The sequence below is a fragment of the Myotis daubentonii genome, chromosome 1 (assembly GCF_963259705.1).
Source record: "Myotis daubentonii chromosome 1, mMyoDau2.1, whole genome shotgun sequence".
Taxonomy (NCBI): Eukaryota; Metazoa; Chordata; class Mammalia; order Chiroptera; family Vespertilionidae; genus Myotis; species Myotis daubentonii.
In genome coordinates, this window is record NC_081840.1 from 203523012 (window position 1) to 203541691 (window position 18680).

Below are 18680 nucleotides of genomic sequence, written 5' to 3' on the forward strand. Positions count from 1 at the left end.
GGGGGCCCTGAGGGAAGGAGCTGGTCAGGCCTCTCTGCTTCTCACCCTGTGTATGCCTGTCTCTGTGTCGCCATTTCTCCTCAATAAGGACTCCAGTCATTTGGAGTAGGGCCCGCCCTACATGACCTCTTTTTAACTTGATTCCTTCTGTAAGTCTCCAAATAAGGTCACATCCTAAAGTCCTGAGGGTTAGGACTCCAACAAGCTTTTAACAATAGGTTAAACCCATAACGGTAGGTAATAGCTATAGATGGGTAACATTTTCTTTACTCTCTTACCGATTTATTGTTTGCTTTGGTGCTAAAATGTGTTTTTTCCTTTTTGCTTGAAGTTATTTGTTTTAAAACAATTGATATCAATAGTATGTTATTGGTCCTGACTGTGTGCCTGATACTTTGAAAGACCAAAACTCAAAACCTCAGACTTTGGAGTAAGGAAAGCTTTATTGACCCAAAGGTGCCAACTGAGAAGATGGGAGACCACCCCTGAAATCCACCCTAAGAAAGTAGAGAGTTCAGGCTTCTTTTATGTCAAGGGAAGGGGAAATGGGAGGGGCTGTTTTTGTAAAACTCAGGGGCTAGCAGAATTCTTCTAGTGATTAGCATGTCCATATGCAGCCAAGCAGAGCTACTAGCCTGAGGCCATGGGAACGGGCAGGCTTGGACAAGACGGAGTCAGAGACCCACTTTCCCTTAGTTAAAGTACATGATACCTTTTAGAAATTAGGTTTTAATAAAGTATTTAGTTGCCTTTAGACATAAATGTGCTGAAATTCTTACACTTTAAAAAGGATTAACATGAAAGGATACAATGTAGTGTCCAGGAAACTATAATGGGCTAATAATAAGTAAGGTGACCCAAGTCTGTGACTTTTCTAGCCTATTTCTCCTCTGTTAGGTGAGGAGTTAGATTAGCAGGTGACCTCTACAGTTCTCTGCATTTTTTATCCAGCTGTTCCATTTATGAATGGTTTTCAGTCTTTTAAACTCATGCTTTCTCATCTTATTTCCTGCTTCTCACCACCAGTCAAGGTTTTGTTGGACAATTGTTTCTGTAGTTTATGTTGAGAGAGAAATAGCAGGTGACTTTGCTTGATTCAAATGACACATGACACATAACCATGTGATTTCCCTGCAGGATTCTTACATGCCTCCCTGGTGACCCCACAATTGGCGGCAACTCTAGGGGAGTGGGTAGCTAGAAGACCTGGGGTTCAAATCCTGGGTCTGCTACTTATTAGCTGTGTGACCTAGAGCAAATTTTCTAACTTTTCTGTGCCCATTTCCTTTCCTGCAAAGTAAATCAGGGATAGCAGTAGTAACTACCTCATAGGACTGTTTTGAGGATTAAGTAAATCCACAGATTAGAACATATTAAAATGGAGTAAATTCTCAATAAACATATGGTAGCTACTATTCTGTTTACCAATAAAATATTATATCATTGTCCCTAATTGTTCTTATCAGATTTATTTGTGGGGTTTTATTTAACTCCATTGTCTCTCTTGCTCTTTGTCTTGAGGATTTATCCTTTAGTCACTTATTGTTGCTTCTGCCTTTTGGTTTTCTCTGCTTGTCACTTGTGCCTCCATCTCTCCTTTTGTAAAGAATGATATTTAACATTGATTTCCAGGGGGATTTGGGATTTTTTAAAAACATGTTTGTAAAGAGCACTGAGATATTTACAGAAAAAAAATGCTATTTGGATAGAAGAGGATATTGGGTCAGGATCAAAACCTTAGCAGATATTAAAAAATGTATGAAATGAAAACCAATCATTAAGAAATACATTTTTCAGTAAATGTACCCCCCCACCCCCCCTCGTGTCCAAGTCTTACAGGAGTTGCAGAATCTTGTCTGTTAGTTCTGAAAGGGCCCTGAGGGATGATCTTTTTGAAATTTCTCATCCTGTGTGTGTGATTTGTGGGTGGGGGGAATTGTGAGTGTGCATTCTTTAATCTCGTGGAAAGTCATATGGAGGAACCCTCCTGGGAAGCTGTGCTTCTCCAAAGCAGATTTTCTAGGTAAAGGCTAATATTTGTTCAAGACTGGCTTCTTGACTCTTCTCCATGGCATGGATATGTGTTAATGAACTGAAACAATTCTCTTCACCTGTATTTCAGGATAAAGAAGGCGGTTTTATGGTAAGGGATTCCAGTCAACCCGGCATGTACACAGTCTCCCTTTACACAAAGTTTGGAGGGTAAGTAATCCTACTCTCTCTCTCTCTCTTTTTTAAATTTATAGTTTTGGTATGAAGTTCCTCTATGGTTCGTATGGATTCCTAATTTTCAACATTAAAAAGAAAACCTGAACTTGATTTTTAAAGTCTGTACTATATTTTATATTGATATTTCAATAATTTGCTTCATAGTTTTATATATATATATATATGATATATACATTATATATACACACATATAAATTATATATGTATGTATATTACATATATATATATATATATATATATATATATATAAATTTGTTGAGAATGGCTATAGAAATGTTAGCAACGTTAAACAAATAATTACTGAGCACTGTGTTAAGCACTACAGATACCACAGTGAGCAAAGTAGACAGACCCTGCCCTCCAATAGCTTAGTGGGCAAATTTGCTTCAGAAAAGCAAATAGTCAGTCAGGATAGTGTACGAATAAGCGCTATGTTAGGAGGGCAATGTTTGTGTGCTGGGGGGTGGATGGGGAAAATGGGGTACATAGCCCAGGCACCTCTGAGTTAGTTATTGATGTTTGTCGAGTGACATTCAAGCTGAGACATGACGGGTGAGGTGGCGAAAATTGGAGGGAGGGCAAAGAATGTTTCAGAATCAGGTAACCGTCTGGGCCCAGAACTGGGGGGCAGGGAGGGATAGGATGAGTTCCAGGAACTGACGAGAGTGTATTGCAGCTGGGTTGTAGAATGAGGGGGACAGGATGAAGAGAGGAGAGAGAAGCCTGAGAAATACATGTGAGGTTAGGTCATGTCAGTGTCAAGGAGTCTGAGCTTTATCTTTAAAAAAAAAAAATTATATTTCTATTGATTTCAGAGAGGACAGAAGACGGAGAGAGAGATAGAAACATCAATGATGAGAAAGAGTCATTGATTGGCCACCTCCTGCACACTCCCTACTGGGGATGGAGCCTGCAACCTGGGCATGTGCCCTGACAGGGGATCGAACTGTGATTTCCTGGTTCATAGGTAGAAGCTCAACCACTGAGCCACATCGTCTGGGTCTGAACTTTATCTTAAGAGCAGTAGGAGTTATCTTGAAAGATTATTAGCAAGAGATGACTTCAGAAGCTCTGTGTTCTAGAAAGATGTCTAAAATAGATCTTTGTACATTTTTTACAAGTCTAGTTTATTCACTTTTAGGATGTAAGTCCTCTAAATATTTGCAAGTTTACTACAACAGCAGGGACAGACAGTGGTAGCCAGCTAATAGCTATTGTAAGACTTTTAACTGCTGGTAAACAAATTTGGTAAATGCTCTCTGTTATAATCTCTGGCAAGGTACCAAGAATGTTATCAGTGACCACTTTAAAAACTTCTGCCTTTTAATGTGAAAAGCAAAGCTAAGGTGGACATGGGAAGGAATAAAATTTGTGGAGCAAGTAGGAGGGGCCATATGTCCAGACCCTGTGGTGACCTGGCAGAACACGTCTTCAGAGTGAAGTTACAGTCTTCCACCTCGGTTCTAACACATTTTGATTTTTGTTGCAGAGAAGGCTCATCAGGTTTCAGGCATTATCATATAAAGGAAACAACAACCTCCCCCAAGAAGTATTATCTGGCTGAAAAACACGCGTTTGGTTCCATTCCTGAGATAATTGAATATCATAGGCACAATGCAGCAGGTAGGTGAGCTGTTAGAACCCATTTCAATAGAGGGAGAGGGTCCAATGATCAGACATTGCAACGAGTTCTTCCCTGAGCAGTTGTATTTTGTAGTTACTTGCAGAATGTGATTGATTGATTTAAAATTATTGCATATTAAGGAAGTGCTCTGCAAAGAAAAATCAGAAATAATATCAAGTCCCATAAAAAGCTCAGTCTGGACCTTAGGGCATGAGCTATTTTTATTGTGTATGGTAAATGTCACATTTCTGGGGTTTATATCCTTGGTACTGACAAAGATTTTTTGCTTGACCAGACTGTAGTCAGACTCCTAGGCCAGTGCTCGCCAACCTTTCGGACCTCATGGACCACTGGTTGGCAACTGCTGTCCTAGGCCATCTGTGCGCTTTTTGTAAAATCCAGTTTTAGCAGGAGGTCTGCTAAGTCAGTTGAACCAGAACCCCCTGCCCTCGATATCTGATGTCTGATCACCCTCAGTATCTGATCAACTTCCTCATCGTCCACCAGAACCCTGTTAGATTGGTTTAGCCAGAACTGCCCACTTCCCTTACCTCTCATGTTTCTCTTAGTGATTTTCCATCCACTGACCTCCACCCTGTTCCTGGATATACATTCCCACTTGCCCATGTTGTATTGGGGTGAGTCCAGTCTCTCTCCCTGACTCTCAAATCCCACTGCAGTGGTCCCTAACCCTATCACAATGGTCCTGCATGAAGCCTGCCATACCATCTTTAAAAGTGGCATTGGACTTTTTCTTTTCTTCAGTAAAATCCAAGATATGTCCATGTCAGAGTTGTCACAGAAGCTGCCAGACAAGCCCAGGGTTTAGGCCTGGGCTATAGGCTTCCAAGGACGAGAGTAATCATGTCCCAGATAGAGTTTCCATCTTCCTGAATCTCTGCTACACTCACCACCCAGAGTGAGAACTAACCAAACACCAGAAACAACTACGAAACCACATTTATGCCCATTGAGGCTCCACAGGGTAATACAGGAAACATTTCTAGCCTTTGACTTCAAAGATGTAACCGAGCAGGGATAGCCAAGTGTCTAACCGAATTTATGAAAAAGTAACTTTTGAAATTTTATTGAAGGCACCTTTTGCAAAGTCTGTTTCTACTTGTGACTCTGTTCACTTTTCTCAGATAATGATTGGAACAGTTATTGAGATATAATTTACGTGTCATAGTTTACCACTTTCAGTGTACAATTCAGTGGTCATTAATATATTTACAGACTTGTGCCAACTCTCACCATAATCTAAAAAAAAACTTCCATCACCCCAAAAGAAGTCTTGTATCCTTTCAGCAGCCCAGCCCTAGGCAGCCACTAATCTCCTTTGTGTCTCGACAAATTTGCCTTTTTTAGATATTGTATATAAATGGGATCATACAATGGGTGCTCTATTGTGACTACCTTTTTTGACTTACCATAATGTTTTTGATGTTAGTCTATGATGTAGTTTATATAAGTACTCCATTCCTTTTTATTGATGAGTAGTAAATCATTGTGTGGACTTTGTTTTTCCATTTTGTTATCATTAATCGGTTGATGAACATTTGGTTTGTTTCCACATTTTGGCTATTATGAATAATGCTGCAATGAATATTTGTGTACAAGTCTTGGCATGGAAACATCTTTCATTTCCCTTTGGTACAATAGATTTGCTGGGTCATATGGTAACTCAATGTTGAACATTTGAGGAACGAATTTCCTATCAATTTATTTCCCAAAGGACTTTTCTTAGCCCATATTCTGTTATTTTCCGTGTTTACATAACACTATTTCTTTAACCATTATCTCCATTCATTTAACGAACATGTATTAAGTGTCTAGTGCAGTGATGGCAAACCTATGACACGCGTGTCAGAGGTAGCACACGAACTCATTTTTTTGGTTGATTTTTCTTTGTTAAATGGCATTTAAATATATAAAATAAATATCAAAAATATAAGTCTTTGTTTTCCTATGGTTGCAAATATCAAAAAATTTCTATATGTGACACGGCACCAGAGTTAAGTTAGGGTTTTTCAAAATGCTGACACGCCGAGCGCAGAAGGTTCGCCATCACTGGTCAGTGCGTGCTGGGAAATGTGCTAGGTTCTAGGGAGACTATAATGGACTAGATAATCATTGATTCTGTCTCTCCCAGATCTTCTGTCTCTCTCAGATCTTACTATCTGGCAGGGGAGGTAGAGAAGTATATAACGATATTAAGTTAGTATGAGATATGCTGTAATAGAGGAAATACAGTGTACAATGGTGTTTATAGGAGAGATACCTGCCATTTCTTCTTATTTGGTGTTTCAGCAATTTAGATGAAAGGATTTAATGTTCCTCATTGATTTCTGGTAGTTGGCATTATCAGTTGTTGATATTTTAGAGCCTGATTTTTTTATACTAAGATTCCTAATATTGTTATGTCTGGGTAATCTATTTTTTTAAAATATATTTTTATTGATTTCAGAGATGAAGGGAGAGGGAGAGAGATGGAAACATCAATGAGAGAGACACATTGACTGTCTGCCTCCTGCACGCCCCTTACTGGGGATAGGGCCCACAACCTGGTCATGTGCCCTGGCCAGGAATTGAACCGGGGACCTCCTGGTCCATGGGACAACGCTCAATCCACTGAGCCACAGCAGCCGGGCCAGAGAATCAATTTTTATTAAATATCCATAGTACAGATTGCATATTTAAAAATAACATGAAAGAATAATTGATAATAATTGTTAGAAACCTTTTAACATCCTTTAAAATGTTTGAGAAGAGAATAGCTAGCATGGTGCTTGATAAACACTGTAGTATTTAAAGAAAATGTTTATTGAATGAATAAAAGTGTGAGTATACAGATTTTTCATGCTCCATAAAAGTATGAATATATTCAGATTTTTCATGCTCCATAAAAGTATGACATTGTCAGACAGTAGGCTCATCCTCTTCCTTCTTGCTTTCCTCTCTGTATTTTTTGCCAGGATATGGCACAGAGCTGTACGCACACACAGAGGATGAGCCCTGAGTGACTAAATGAGTGGATTTTATGGATTTTAGCTTCACACTTGACCATGCAGATTGATTTTGAACGAAGTTGACTGCAACACTTTCTTTGATTTCTAGGACTTGTCACGAGGCTGCGGTACCCAGTCAGTGCGAAGGAGAAGAAGGCACCCACCACTGCGGGATTCAGCTACGGTAACTCGTGTGGTCGTTGCCCTGCAAGGTTTCCCTGAAGAGAAGCCACCATCACAAGGCCGTTTAGATATCTAGCATGCCACACCGTGGAACTGTTTTTAGAAGTGTTGTAGTCTGGGTTTTTAGATGATTATACTGAACAGCTGTCGTTACCCTCGGTTTTCTGTTTTCATCATTGTCATAATTCAGCAGAAAACTGTCTGTCAATGGAAAATTAGTCACCATCTTACATCTACATGAATCAGAGCCTTTCCTGGCTTTCCCTGGCTTTGTTGGTTACTCCCCGAAAAGTAAGGATGGTGGTAACAGAGAAGGCATTCCACTTGATTGTCTTCGTTGCTTCCGGCAGAAACCTTTTAAACAGCAGGTTAAATTACTTCCAAACTTGCTGGAATTGGAAACAAGACAAAACAACAAAAAAAATAAGAGGGGAAAGAGTGGTAAAGGAGGAGTTTTTTTTTTAAGGTTTAACTTTCAAGCTCTGTTATTATCAGCCTATTTTTATGCAGCAGTGTCTTGCCGTCTTCAGTCCACTTTGCTTGTATTGTGACAACTTAGAAAGAGGTACATCTTCCTCGGAGGGTGGAAAGCCACCGTTTGCGGTTAAATTATTTTTTTTTTATCGGGGTGACACTGGTTAACAAAAGGTGCAGGTTTCAGGTGCACGATTCTGCACACTGTATTGTGTGTGCACACTCCAAGTCAAGCCTCTGTCCATCACCATTTATCCTCCTATACTCTCCTCCGCCTCCCTCTCCCCCTGACAGTCACCGCACTGTTGTCCATGTCCATGACACGTGTGCAGTTTCAGTGCAGGCTGCAAGTTTGCTCTGTCTCACCAGTCATGGTATTATCCTGTGACTGTGAGATGGACATTGGTTATAATTCTTTATTTCCCACTGATTTGTGCTGTGTTCTTATGAGATTTTATCATTTTCCCCATCTGTCTCACAGAAAAATGGGAGATCAACCCTTCAGAGCTGACCTTTATGAGGGAACTGGGGAGTGGACTGTTTGGAGTGGTGAGGCTTGGCAAGTGGCGAGCTCAGTACAAAGTAGCGATCAAAGCTATTCGGGAAGGCGCGATGTGTGAGGAAGATTTTATAGAAGAAGCTAAAGTGATGATGTAAGTTACTGTGTTCTTTCCGGTTCCCCTTTTTGCATTAAAGTGTCCCCTCCCCAGCATGAGCCCTGATGGTTTCTTTTCCTGTAGTAACTGTGTGTGCGCATGACTTCCCTCCCAGGAAACTGACACACCCGAAGTTAGTGCAGCTTTATGGTGTATGCACCCAGCAGAAGCCAATTTACATCGTCACCGAGTTCATGGAGAGGGGCTGCCTTCTGAATTTCCTCCGACAGAGACAAGGGCATTTTAGTAGAGATGTGCTGCTGAGCATGTGTCAAGATGTGTGTGAAGGGATGGAGTACCTGGAGAGAAACAGCTTCATCCACAGAGATCTGGTAAATTATAAACTATCCGATTCCCCTTCATTGTCCAAATTCCTTTGTAACGTGGGGTCCGCCAATGAGCAATGATCTGTTAATACCCAATTTTTGTTCTCAACAATATTTCACTATTATTTTAAAACTTGGCAAGTTTAATGTACCATAATTTTAACAGAAATTTTAACAGATCTTTTTAAAATCTAATATATATAATACACTAGAGCAGTGGTTCTCAACCTTCCTAATGCCGCGACCCTTTAATAGAGTTCCTCATGTTGTGGTGACCCCAATTTAATTGTTTCAAATTGAACATAATTAAAGCATAATGATTAATCACAAAAACAATATGTAATTATATATGTGTTTTCCGATGGTCTTAGGCGACCCCTGTGAAAGGGTCATTCGACCCACAGGTTGAGAACCGCTGCACTAGAGGCCTGGTGCACGAATTCATGCATGGGTGGGGTCCGACTGGCCTGCCCCAATGGGGGCTGATAAGGTTGGGCTGGGGATGAGGAAGGGGACATGGGAGGTTGGCTGGGCAGCCTCGCCCCTGATTGAGGTGAGGGGGGCTGGCCAGGGTCAGGGGCCATGGGCAGTTGGCTGGCTGACTCTGCCCCTGATTGGGGTGGGGGGGCGGGTGGGGGAGAGGGGCCAGCCAGTGGGAGGAGCTGTGGGTGGTTGGCCGGCCGGCCCCCACCCTTGATTGAGGTGAAGGGGCCCGATCGGGGACGGGGATGGCTGGGGGAAGGGGCTGTGGGAGATTCGGGGGGAGGGCTGGGCTGATCGGGGCCCAGATGGGGCCCGTTGGCCGCCACAGTGCACGTCATAGTAACCAGTCATTCTGGTCATTCTGCTGTTCCAGTTGCTGGGCTTTCATATATCTACACTAATAAAAGAGAAACATGGTAATTGGCGTACGACCGCTACCCTTTTCATTGGCTAATCAGGGCGATATGCAAATTAACTGCCAACTAAGATGGCGGTTAACTGCCAACTAAGATGGCGGTTAACCGCCAACAAAGATGGCGGTTAATTTGCATATGTAGGCACAATGCAGGGAGGTGAAAGGGAAAGCAGGAAGAAGCCCCCTGCCACTGACAGTGATCAGAAACCCATTGGGGGCGGGTGCTAAGAGCCATGATCGGAGAATCGGGCGCCTTTGCCGCCCTGGCCAGTGATAGCAGGAAGTAGGGGTGGAGCCAGCGATGGGAGCTGGGCACGGTAGAAGCTGGCAGTCCCGGGAGCTAGGGGTCCCTGGCCTGGGCCTAAAGTGGAGCCCGCGATTGCGGCGCCGCTGCCGCTGAGGGTCCCCGCTGCCCGGGCCGGAGCCTGCAACTGTGGGGAGCTGGCGGTCCCCTGCCCAGGGCTAATGCCTCTGCCAGAGGCGTTAGGCCTGGGCACGGGCAGAGCGGGAAATCGCGGGGAGCTGGGGGTCCCCTGCCCAGGCCTAATGCTTTTTCTGATGCTTCATCATTAGTGTAAAAGAATGCTACTGGTTTTTATAAGTCGATTTTAAACTTGCCACTTTACTGATTAATCCCACAGTTTTTTTGTTGACTTTGGAATTTTCTATATGTAAAATCATACTGTTAGCAGATAGTGACAATTTTACTTCTTCCTTACTGATTTTAGACAGAGAGGAAGAGGGGTGGGAGAGTGAGAGAAGCATTGATGTGTGAAAGAAACATTGATTGTTTGCCTCCTGTGGTTGGGGGAATCCCACTCCCACACAGTTAAAAATCTATGTATAACTTTTGACTCTCCCAAATCTTAACTGCTAATGGCCTACTGTTGACTGGAAACCTTATCAATAACATACAGTCAATTAATACATATTTTATATGTATTATTTACTGTATTCTTACAATAAAATAAATTAGTAAAAAATCTTAAGAAAACTAGAGGCCTGATGCACAAAATTCATGCAAGAGTAGGCCTTCCTTCCCCTGGCTGCCGGCATTGGCTTCCCTCTGGCACCCGGGACCTGGGACTCCCCTCGCAGCCTCGGCTTTATCCGGAAGTTGTCCAGAAGGATGTCCGGTCTAGTTAGCATATTGCGCTTTGATTATTATAGATCATACAGAAGATAAAATACATTTACAGTACTGTATGTATTTATTGAAAAAAATTCATGTGTAAGTGGACCCGTATAGTTCAAACCCATGTTGTTCAACTGTCTGTTGGAGACATTTCCATAGGTGTACAAATAATTTTTGAAGAGACATTTCCTCCCCCTGCAGATGTTGACTGGGCCATACTAAACTTAATATAAACAGAACTTATATTTTCCCACTGTTATTGTAGAACTTTGTAACTAATATGCTGTTATAATGTTGTTTCCCAGGCTGCCAGAAATTGTCTAGTCAATGAGGCGGGAGTTGTGAAAGTATCTGATTTTGGAATGGCCAGGTAAGTCTGAGTGTATGTGAACATTTTTATCAATTTTGGATTAAATTAATGTGAGACTGTTACCTTTCCCTTAAAAGTACAGAAAGCCTGATTTTTCTTGCAGTTTGTCAGCTTCTTCCTCGGAAGCCTACATTAAGTGCTGTTTTGAAACCACATGTTTTGTTACACTAGCAAAAATGTTGGTAGTACCCATCATTTTTTTATAGAGGAACTAATTGATTTTTCCATTTCTTAGTATTTTTTATATAAGCTAAATTACTTGCATTTTGGAAGATTTCTTTGCTGAGTGTGTCCATTACTGTTAGCTGTGGCTGTTTCTCAGGTAAACAAATTGTTGAGAAATTATGATTGCTTAATGTTTTATTATGTGATGTTCACATTAGCATGTAGGATGAATAGCATGGGGATAATGTGCACGAATGAAGCAGAAAGGCAAGTTTGTTAGCTGGCTGTTTTGAGACAAATATATTCATGACAATAAACGTGTGGATACTGTGTTAATTATTGTTAATCCTCTCCACTAGGTGGTGGTATAGCCTGTTAAATACACTACCTTTTTTTTTTTTTTTCTTATCTCCCTGGTGTGGATTAGATTTTTAGAACCTTTTGTTTTCACAGAAAACTGTTTTGGGGTATAGAATACCAAAATCTGAACTTTTTTTATTTGCTTAATTTTTATAATTTTAATTTGTCCTTCTACACTATAGTTTGTTCTTTTTTTGCTCTGTCCATTCATTCATCCATGTATCCATCATTAAGAAATTAGGTGCCTACTATGTTCCAGGCACAATGTTAGACTGAACCATAGCAGAGAGGAAGACGTACGAGTCCCCAACCACATGCAGCTTATATTTAAGAGGGAGGGGGTGAGACATAGGACCTGAGACACACAAAGGGGGCAAAACACAGAGGACGGAGTGATGTGATGGAGCAGTGGTCAGCAGACTGCATCCCCTGGGCTAAATCTCACCCACCCTCTCTTTCTGTATGACCTGTGAGTCAACAACACGTGCACATTTTTATTTTATATATATATATATATATATATATATATATATATATATATATATATATATATATTTCAGAGAGGAAGGGAGAGAGAGAGATAGAAACATTAGTGATGAGAGAGAATCATTGTTTGGCTGCCTCCTGCACGCCCCCTACTTGGGGGGATTGAGCCTGCAATCCAGGCATGTGCCCTTGGCTGGAATTGAACCTGGGACCCTTTAGTCCACAGGCCAACGCTCTATCCACTGAGCAAGACCGGCTAGGGCTGCACATTTTTAAATGGTTGGGAAAGAATTAAAGTAATACAACACGTGAAAGTTCTCTGGCATTCAGGTGTCAGTGTCCATAAATAAAGTGCGACTGGGTCACAGCCTTGCTTGTGCTTTTGTGTTGACTGTGGCTGCTTTCACTGCACAAAGGCAGAGTGGAGTGGCAGTGACAGAGACCCGCCTGCAAAATCGGAAATATTCATTATCTGGCCCTTTGCAGAATAAGTTTGCTGGCCCCTGTGATAGAGAGAGCTTGGCGTTGGGGGTGGGGCGGGTGCTGAGTGATGGAGTAAGGGAGGGGTGATGGTACTCCAGAGGCCTCTTTGAGACCTGGATATTTAAATGAAACCAAAAAGGCAGAAAGTAGCCAGTTCGGTGAAAACCTGATAAAATATTCCAGGTGAAAGAGACAGCAAGTATAAAAGTTTGAAAGCTGGTGGAGGTGGAGGAGAGGATAGGTGGGATAAATGATGATGGGAAAAAAAGAAAAGAATATATATATTTTTAAAAAGTTTGAAATCTGGGACAAGCTTGGCCTGCTCAAGGAATTGAAAGAGCCAGGGTGGCTCGCCCATGGCCAGCGCAAAGAGCAATAATAAAGGGACGCAGGACCAGGCCGTACAGGTCAAGGTTAGCTCCTAAGGGAAATCAGGACCAGGGAGGTCAGAAAGCTGCGTTACTGTCAGCAGTGGGGTCGGGACTGCTGGCAGTCAGGGCATGAGTTACCCAGTGCTCTCGGTCTGCTTTGTATAAAGATGTTCTGTATCTGACAGGCGGTCCTTCAGTTTTACTTGTTGCATTTTTGTATGGTTGGCTTTCGGAAAATCTGTGCTTTTGTGTCAGCCCCTCGAAAACACTCACGATACACTGAATTCAGACTCCCCTGATTGACAGACAAGGTGACCCAGACCATGGTGGCATCGTCACCATCTCTGTCTGTACAGCAAAGGAGGCTGTGCGAGTGTTTGAATATTTTCTCCAGGAACAAGGAGCTTTTAGAAATTAACTTTCTATGTTTATGTAATATACAAACACATTCCTCTTGTAAATACATACTGAACACATTACAGAAAGGGCTGAAGTTCCCATGTGTACCATTGCCAATCAAGGATGCTCCCAAGACACAGTCAGTGTTATCAGTTTGTATCTGTTCTTCCAGAAAGATATACGTATGCTCCCTTAGAAAAATTATATAATAGTTAGTTGGTGGTGGTGGTGGTGTGTGTGTGTGTATGTAGGAGCAATGTCATGGTTTATACATATATATTCCACCCTTTACATATGTCATTTTGCAATTTGCTTTTTTAATTTGCTGTCGTTTTAAATTGTGCTCTGTGGAATTGTGGGGGCTAAAAGCACGCATGTCTCCAAATGCTTTTCACCACTTCCTTTAGCACAGCTTTGCTTTAGATGTTTTACAAGTGGGGCCTTTGGGTAAAACTTCGTAACAAAATTGCTCACAAAAGAAGTTTGTGAACTATTTTATTGTGTTCTGCCTCTATCGCTTATAAAAAAGAAAAGACAAAAGTGAAAGTACAGATACTACTGTCACAATCCATCCATTTCACATAAATAAAGCTGAGATGGAAATCACCAGGATGGCCACCAAAGCAAACATTTAGCTTCAACCGGATGCCTGTTGGACCTCAGTCAACTGTGTTTTTTATTCTAAGGGGGCGGGGGTGGGGGGCGGGGAGCAAGAACATGTACAAAATGCAGATCAGAACTCAGAGGTGTAAACCGATGACGTGTCTTTCTTACTCTAGGTATGTTCTGGATGATCAGTACACAAGTTCTTCTGGTGCTAAGTTTCCTGTGAAGTGGTGTCCACCTGAGGTGTTTAATTACAGCCGCTTCAGCAGCAAATCAGATGTCTGGTCATTCGGTAAGACCCACGGTCCGTTTTCCCTCAGCTCTGCTCTGAAGGGGAAGTGATGCATCACTTGGTAATCCTTGCCCCCTTCCAGGTGTTCTCATGTGGGAAGTATTCACTGAAGGCAGAATGCCCTTCGAGAAGAACACCAACTACGAAGTGGTAACCATGGTTACTCGCGGCCACCGCCTCTACCGGCCTAAGTTGGCGTCCAAATACGTCTATGACGTGATGCTGAGATGTTGGCAGGAGGTATAGGATTTTTTTGGTGCTTTTTATTTTTGATTCTTTGAAACACTTATGGATCTGGGCTTGGTCGATTAATAATGCATAGTCTTTCTAGCCCAGTGAGCTGTGGGTTGGTGCATGTTTTCCATGGTTTGACACTCTAGGTAGGAAGCCAAGTCTCTGGACTCAGCTCTGAATAATGAGAAGAAGAATGGGGAGAAGTGGAAAATGCTAAGAATTAAGATAATGAATTCAGGCTGCCCCACTACCGAGTGGGGACCTGCCACAGTGGCCTGAGTCAGGGACCCAGGAAACAGCCTGGGGAAGGGGCCCTTTCAGTGGGAGGCTCTTATCGTTGAAGTATCACTCTCACCAGTGAGGATTTCTTTCTCCAGCCCTCAACTTTCTTGGGTCTTTTCACTCACATTCTTTGGAAGTTTACCTTCCTCCTGCATTGAAATGCCATTGTATAGAAGAGATGAAAGACCCAAATGACTTTTGAAAGATAATAATGATAATTAAAAGATAGTAACATCAGCTCACATGCATCGTATGCTCGGCCCTGTACTAAATGCTTCAGATTTAGTTTTCAAAACTACCCGTGGAGGTGCTGTGGTGATTCTGGATGGAACACCACGACTCATGAAGTTGATGAGGCCACCCAGCTACGGAGAACCCATCTGACTCCAAAGCCTAGGCTCCCAGTCATTTGCTATAAGCCTCCTAAGAGCATTGACTAGGATGGGCAGAGGCCTCTGGTCAGGGAGCGGTCAGGGGGAGAGAGGACATCATGAGCAAAGGCAAAGAGTGGTAATGAACCTGGTGTGTGTAGTCGAGGGTGGAGATTGGATTGACTGAGCAGAGAGTCCACGTGAGTGTTTTTCAGGGAAATGAAATTGGGTCCCAAGGAGGTGGGGGGTGGCAGGTTATGGAGAGCACTGCTAATGTGCAGGGCTTGATTTTGCAACGAGGAGCTCAGTCGGGCTCTTGAGAGGAGTACAAGGGCAGACGGTAGAGCGCGGTCTAGCGGCAGTAAGGCTAGGTCAGACCCTTTTGGAGATGCCTCCGTGTTCCAGTCTCAAAGCAATGAGTCCCTTGCTCTAGTGCGCTATGTTATATGAGTTTGAGAAATCATTTTTGGAATAGATTCTGGAACCCACCGCTTCTCCTTGATTTTTAATTGTAGAAACCAGAGGGAAGGCCTTCCTTTGAAGATTTGCTGCGCACGATAGATGAACTGGTTGAGTGTGAAGAAACTTTTGGGAGATGAGTGGTGTTGTGACCGGTGGCTTCCAGATTCCAAAGCACAAGGAGGAAATGGCACTTTGTAGCTAACTTTTAATTTATTTAGCACACGGATGTGTAGATTGTTTTACTGACAAACTGAAAACACCTAACGCATCTGCTTTTAGACCATCCTTAGCCCCATGACTGAGTCTTCCAGGTTATGGAAATGCTGCCTTAGAGATGGGGATGAAAAGCACTCTTACACACTCCACAGGGCTTCCGTGCCCACAGAGGGACCATGCCCAGGCCCCACGGTTCACCCACTTGGGTGCACATGGGCCATGTTGGCTGGTGCCAGTGGAAGACCAGGGAGTTTGGGACGGGAAAGGGTGTTGGAGCCAGGCTCCAGCAACCCATCTCTTCCTGTTCACTTCCACAGAAATCTGGGCCTGGGGCACTGTCTCATGTGGGTTCTGGAGGAACCAGCGACCACATTGGATACGTACCCATCTTTTGTTTTGAAAACATCTGTTTTTAAGACTGCCATTAGTATTACATTACAAAACATTTGTACCCTGTCTATACTGTAAATATATATAATATATAAAGTTATATATTTATAAGAAACATGTGTTGTCTTTTGTTTTTTTATTATTTTTAATCCTTACCCAACGATATGTTTTTACTGATATTTTGAGAGAGAGGAAGGGAAAGAGAGAGAGAGAAACATTGATGTGAGAGAGAAACACTAACCAGTTGCCTCCCGTTGCACACCGACCGGGAATTGAACCCACAACCTAGGTATGCCCTGACCAGGAATTGAACCCGCAGCATTTGGAGTACAGGATGATACTCCAACCAACTACGCCACCCTGCCAGGGCATGAGTTGTTTTTTAATTGAAACTTTGAATTCTATAGTATATGAGCTAACCTTCTTAGGACTTGGGGTGGTGCCTTATAGCTGTCCATTCCATTTATCCTGGAGGTGAACTATTTCTTACGGAAGAGAACAAAGTTTGGACTCTTATATCACGAATGCCCTCTCCTCACTTAGGTAGACATGTTTGGGCTACGTGACCCTCCCTCTGGTGGTGGAGTTAGATGGCAATCAATAGGCTGCCCCGCTGTAAGCAAGACTCGGGTGCAAGCTCCATTTCTGGCAGAGAGGCCAGGAAAAAAGCAGAGCATCATGTATTGAGCGGCCCGCGATGGTTTTCAGGAGGCCTTCTTTCACATGGGTTCCTGGATCAGAGAATCCTCTATGACAGCCTCGCGGTGGACCCTGCGATGGAGTTTGAGTAGGTTTCTGACCCTTAGGATCTCTGATGCCTGCTGAGGGAGAGCCATCATTTGTCCCCATGAGCCCAGGGGAAAGCAACGCAGTCTCCATCATCAACAGCAGGGGCCAGGGACTGCCCCGCACCTGACTCTTCCTATGGCGTGGGTAGGAGCCAAAGAAGACACAGGCCTTCAGGAGTTCCATCCGCCCTGTGGACGCCCAGGTGTCCCCGGTGCTGGGGAGCCCGTGGGAACACACAGCTGTTGCTGGCTGCTCTGAGCAGCACCTCCCCTGCAACCTTCGGTCAGTCCATCCTCTGAAGGCTGTCTCCCGTCCTTCCTGATCCCCCCTAGAATGGAAAAATATAAAAGTAACTCTCCTCAGTGTTGTCGCAGTCTGTTTGCCACCTGCCTCCTCATCTTCCTGTTTAACTGTACCCCTGTCACAAAAACACGCACACCTTTTAACCGAATTGCAGCTCATGCAAGGGGTGGATCACGTTCGGGTCATACCCCACTCTCACAGTCACACTTCTCATTCCTCCCTCCCTCACCTTGACTCCTCCTCCGCTCCCCGTCCCATCCCAACCTTCCCTTTTCACCTCGAGGAGCTGAGTTCAAGGCGCTGGATGTCGTGGAAGAGAGTGAGGAGAAACACAGCCCTTGCAATGACTGTTCTAGCGACGATGGATGTGGAAGACAAGGTGAGTCATACCTGGCAGCATGTTTTTCAGAAATCTTTCAATATGTCACTAAAACTTAAAAGAAAAAAGTTCTTACATAGAAGCATAGCTAAGGCAAGAGGTGAAGTAAAAATAGAAGAATCCACCCAGAATGTGCAGAGATCTTAATCTGTGAGGCAGGAAATAGGAAGGGCACGGTGAATGTGCTGCCTCTTCCTTCATCCGAGTTGTTCCCTTTGGCTTCGGTTGATTTTTATGTATATTTTCCAACGGGATGAAGTGAAGCCCACGGTGCATTGTTTTTTGTGGGGTTTTTGGGTGCATTGTTTGTAGTTACACTGTTTTTATATTTTCTGGCCATCCTCTAGTCACCGTTTATGGGTATAATTTTACTGGTTGCAACCCTCCCCCCCACCCCCGAAAAAAAAATAAAAAGTTTCCTCTAATAGTCCCTGCAGTGTCTGTACCGAGTGGGAGGACAGAACATTCTAGACTGTGTACTCCAAAACCTACCATCTAATTCTGTTTCTGCCACGAAGCATGTCCCTTGCCCTCCGCTTCCAGGTCCTTCCCTGTCCTGGGAGGGCAGTTCGATTTGATGGTTTTTAAGGTCCCTTTTACCCAAATGTTGTGATTTCTTGAAAATGTTGTTTGCTGGTGTCGCCCACACAGTTGGGAATGAGAGGCGAGTGGCTGGCGCCGCCCTCAGAGATCTGGATGCAGATTGCTGCACTTTCTTCTGTAGGCCACCGGCCGCCATTCACACGCGTCTGAGGTTTCAGAACAGGAAAATAGGTGGGGTTAACCTTGCCCACGAGAAGCATCTTGGCGGAGCTATGATTTCAGTTGAAAGATGTGTTTTTGTGACGGGAGCACCGCCGACGAGCTGAAGGCTGGTTTGTGTGCTCCGGGCAGCGGTGCAGCCATGATTCTTTCTACCTGTGAGTACGATGGCTTTGTCGCTGGGCTTCAGGCTTGTTTTGTTCTGGGCACGTTACTGGTTCTTGAACACCAGAAGGCGTTTTCTCTAGGGCCTAGGGCTGGTGACATTTTGAGGATCCTTTCCCCAGATGGGAGAGGGTCTTGTTTGTTATTTAAATAATCGTTGTGGCGATATCATTTTAGTAAATGCTCAACAATGAGAGAATGCAAAAGAAAGCAAAACAAAAAACAGTGTCCTTAAATCCTCATGAGAGAAATTCCGTTTGAA

At 43.3% G+C, this 18680-nt stretch overlaps 2 protein-coding genes across 7 annotated transcripts in view; both read left to right on the forward strand.

Moving 5' to 3' along the window:
• Positions 1 to 16135, forward strand: part of TEC (tec protein tyrosine kinase) — a 118459-nt gene extending 102324 nt beyond the window's left edge. For all 6 annotated transcript variants that reach the window (XM_059671751.1, XM_059671753.1, XM_059671752.1 and 3 more), the window contains 9 exons: positions 2123 to 2202; positions 3719 to 3852; positions 6971 to 7045; positions 8000 to 8171; positions 8290 to 8506; positions 10839 to 10903; positions 13947 to 14065; positions 14148 to 14305; positions 15468 to 16135. In XM_059671751.1, the coding sequence (XP_059527734.1) occupies positions 2123 to 2202; positions 3719 to 3852; positions 6971 to 7045; positions 8000 to 8171; positions 8290 to 8506; positions 10839 to 10903; positions 13947 to 14065; positions 14148 to 14305; positions 15468 to 15551 (1104 nt within the window). In that variant the 3' untranslated portion in view covers positions 15552 to 16135. The remainder of the gene's footprint in view (positions 1 to 2122; positions 2203 to 3718; positions 3853 to 6970; positions 7046 to 7999; positions 8172 to 8289; positions 8507 to 10838; positions 10904 to 13946; positions 14066 to 14147; positions 14306 to 15467) is intronic.
• A 2131-nt stretch (positions 16136 to 18266) lies between these two features.
• Positions 18267 to 18680, forward strand: part of TXK (TXK tyrosine kinase) — a 62547-nt gene continuing 62133 nt past the window's right edge. Inside the window, exon 1 of the mRNA XM_059671757.1 lies at positions 18267 to 18411. Within this exon, the coding sequence (XP_059527740.1) occupies positions 18324 to 18411 (88 nt within the window). The 5' untranslated portion in view covers positions 18267 to 18323. The remainder of the gene's footprint in view (positions 18412 to 18680) is intronic.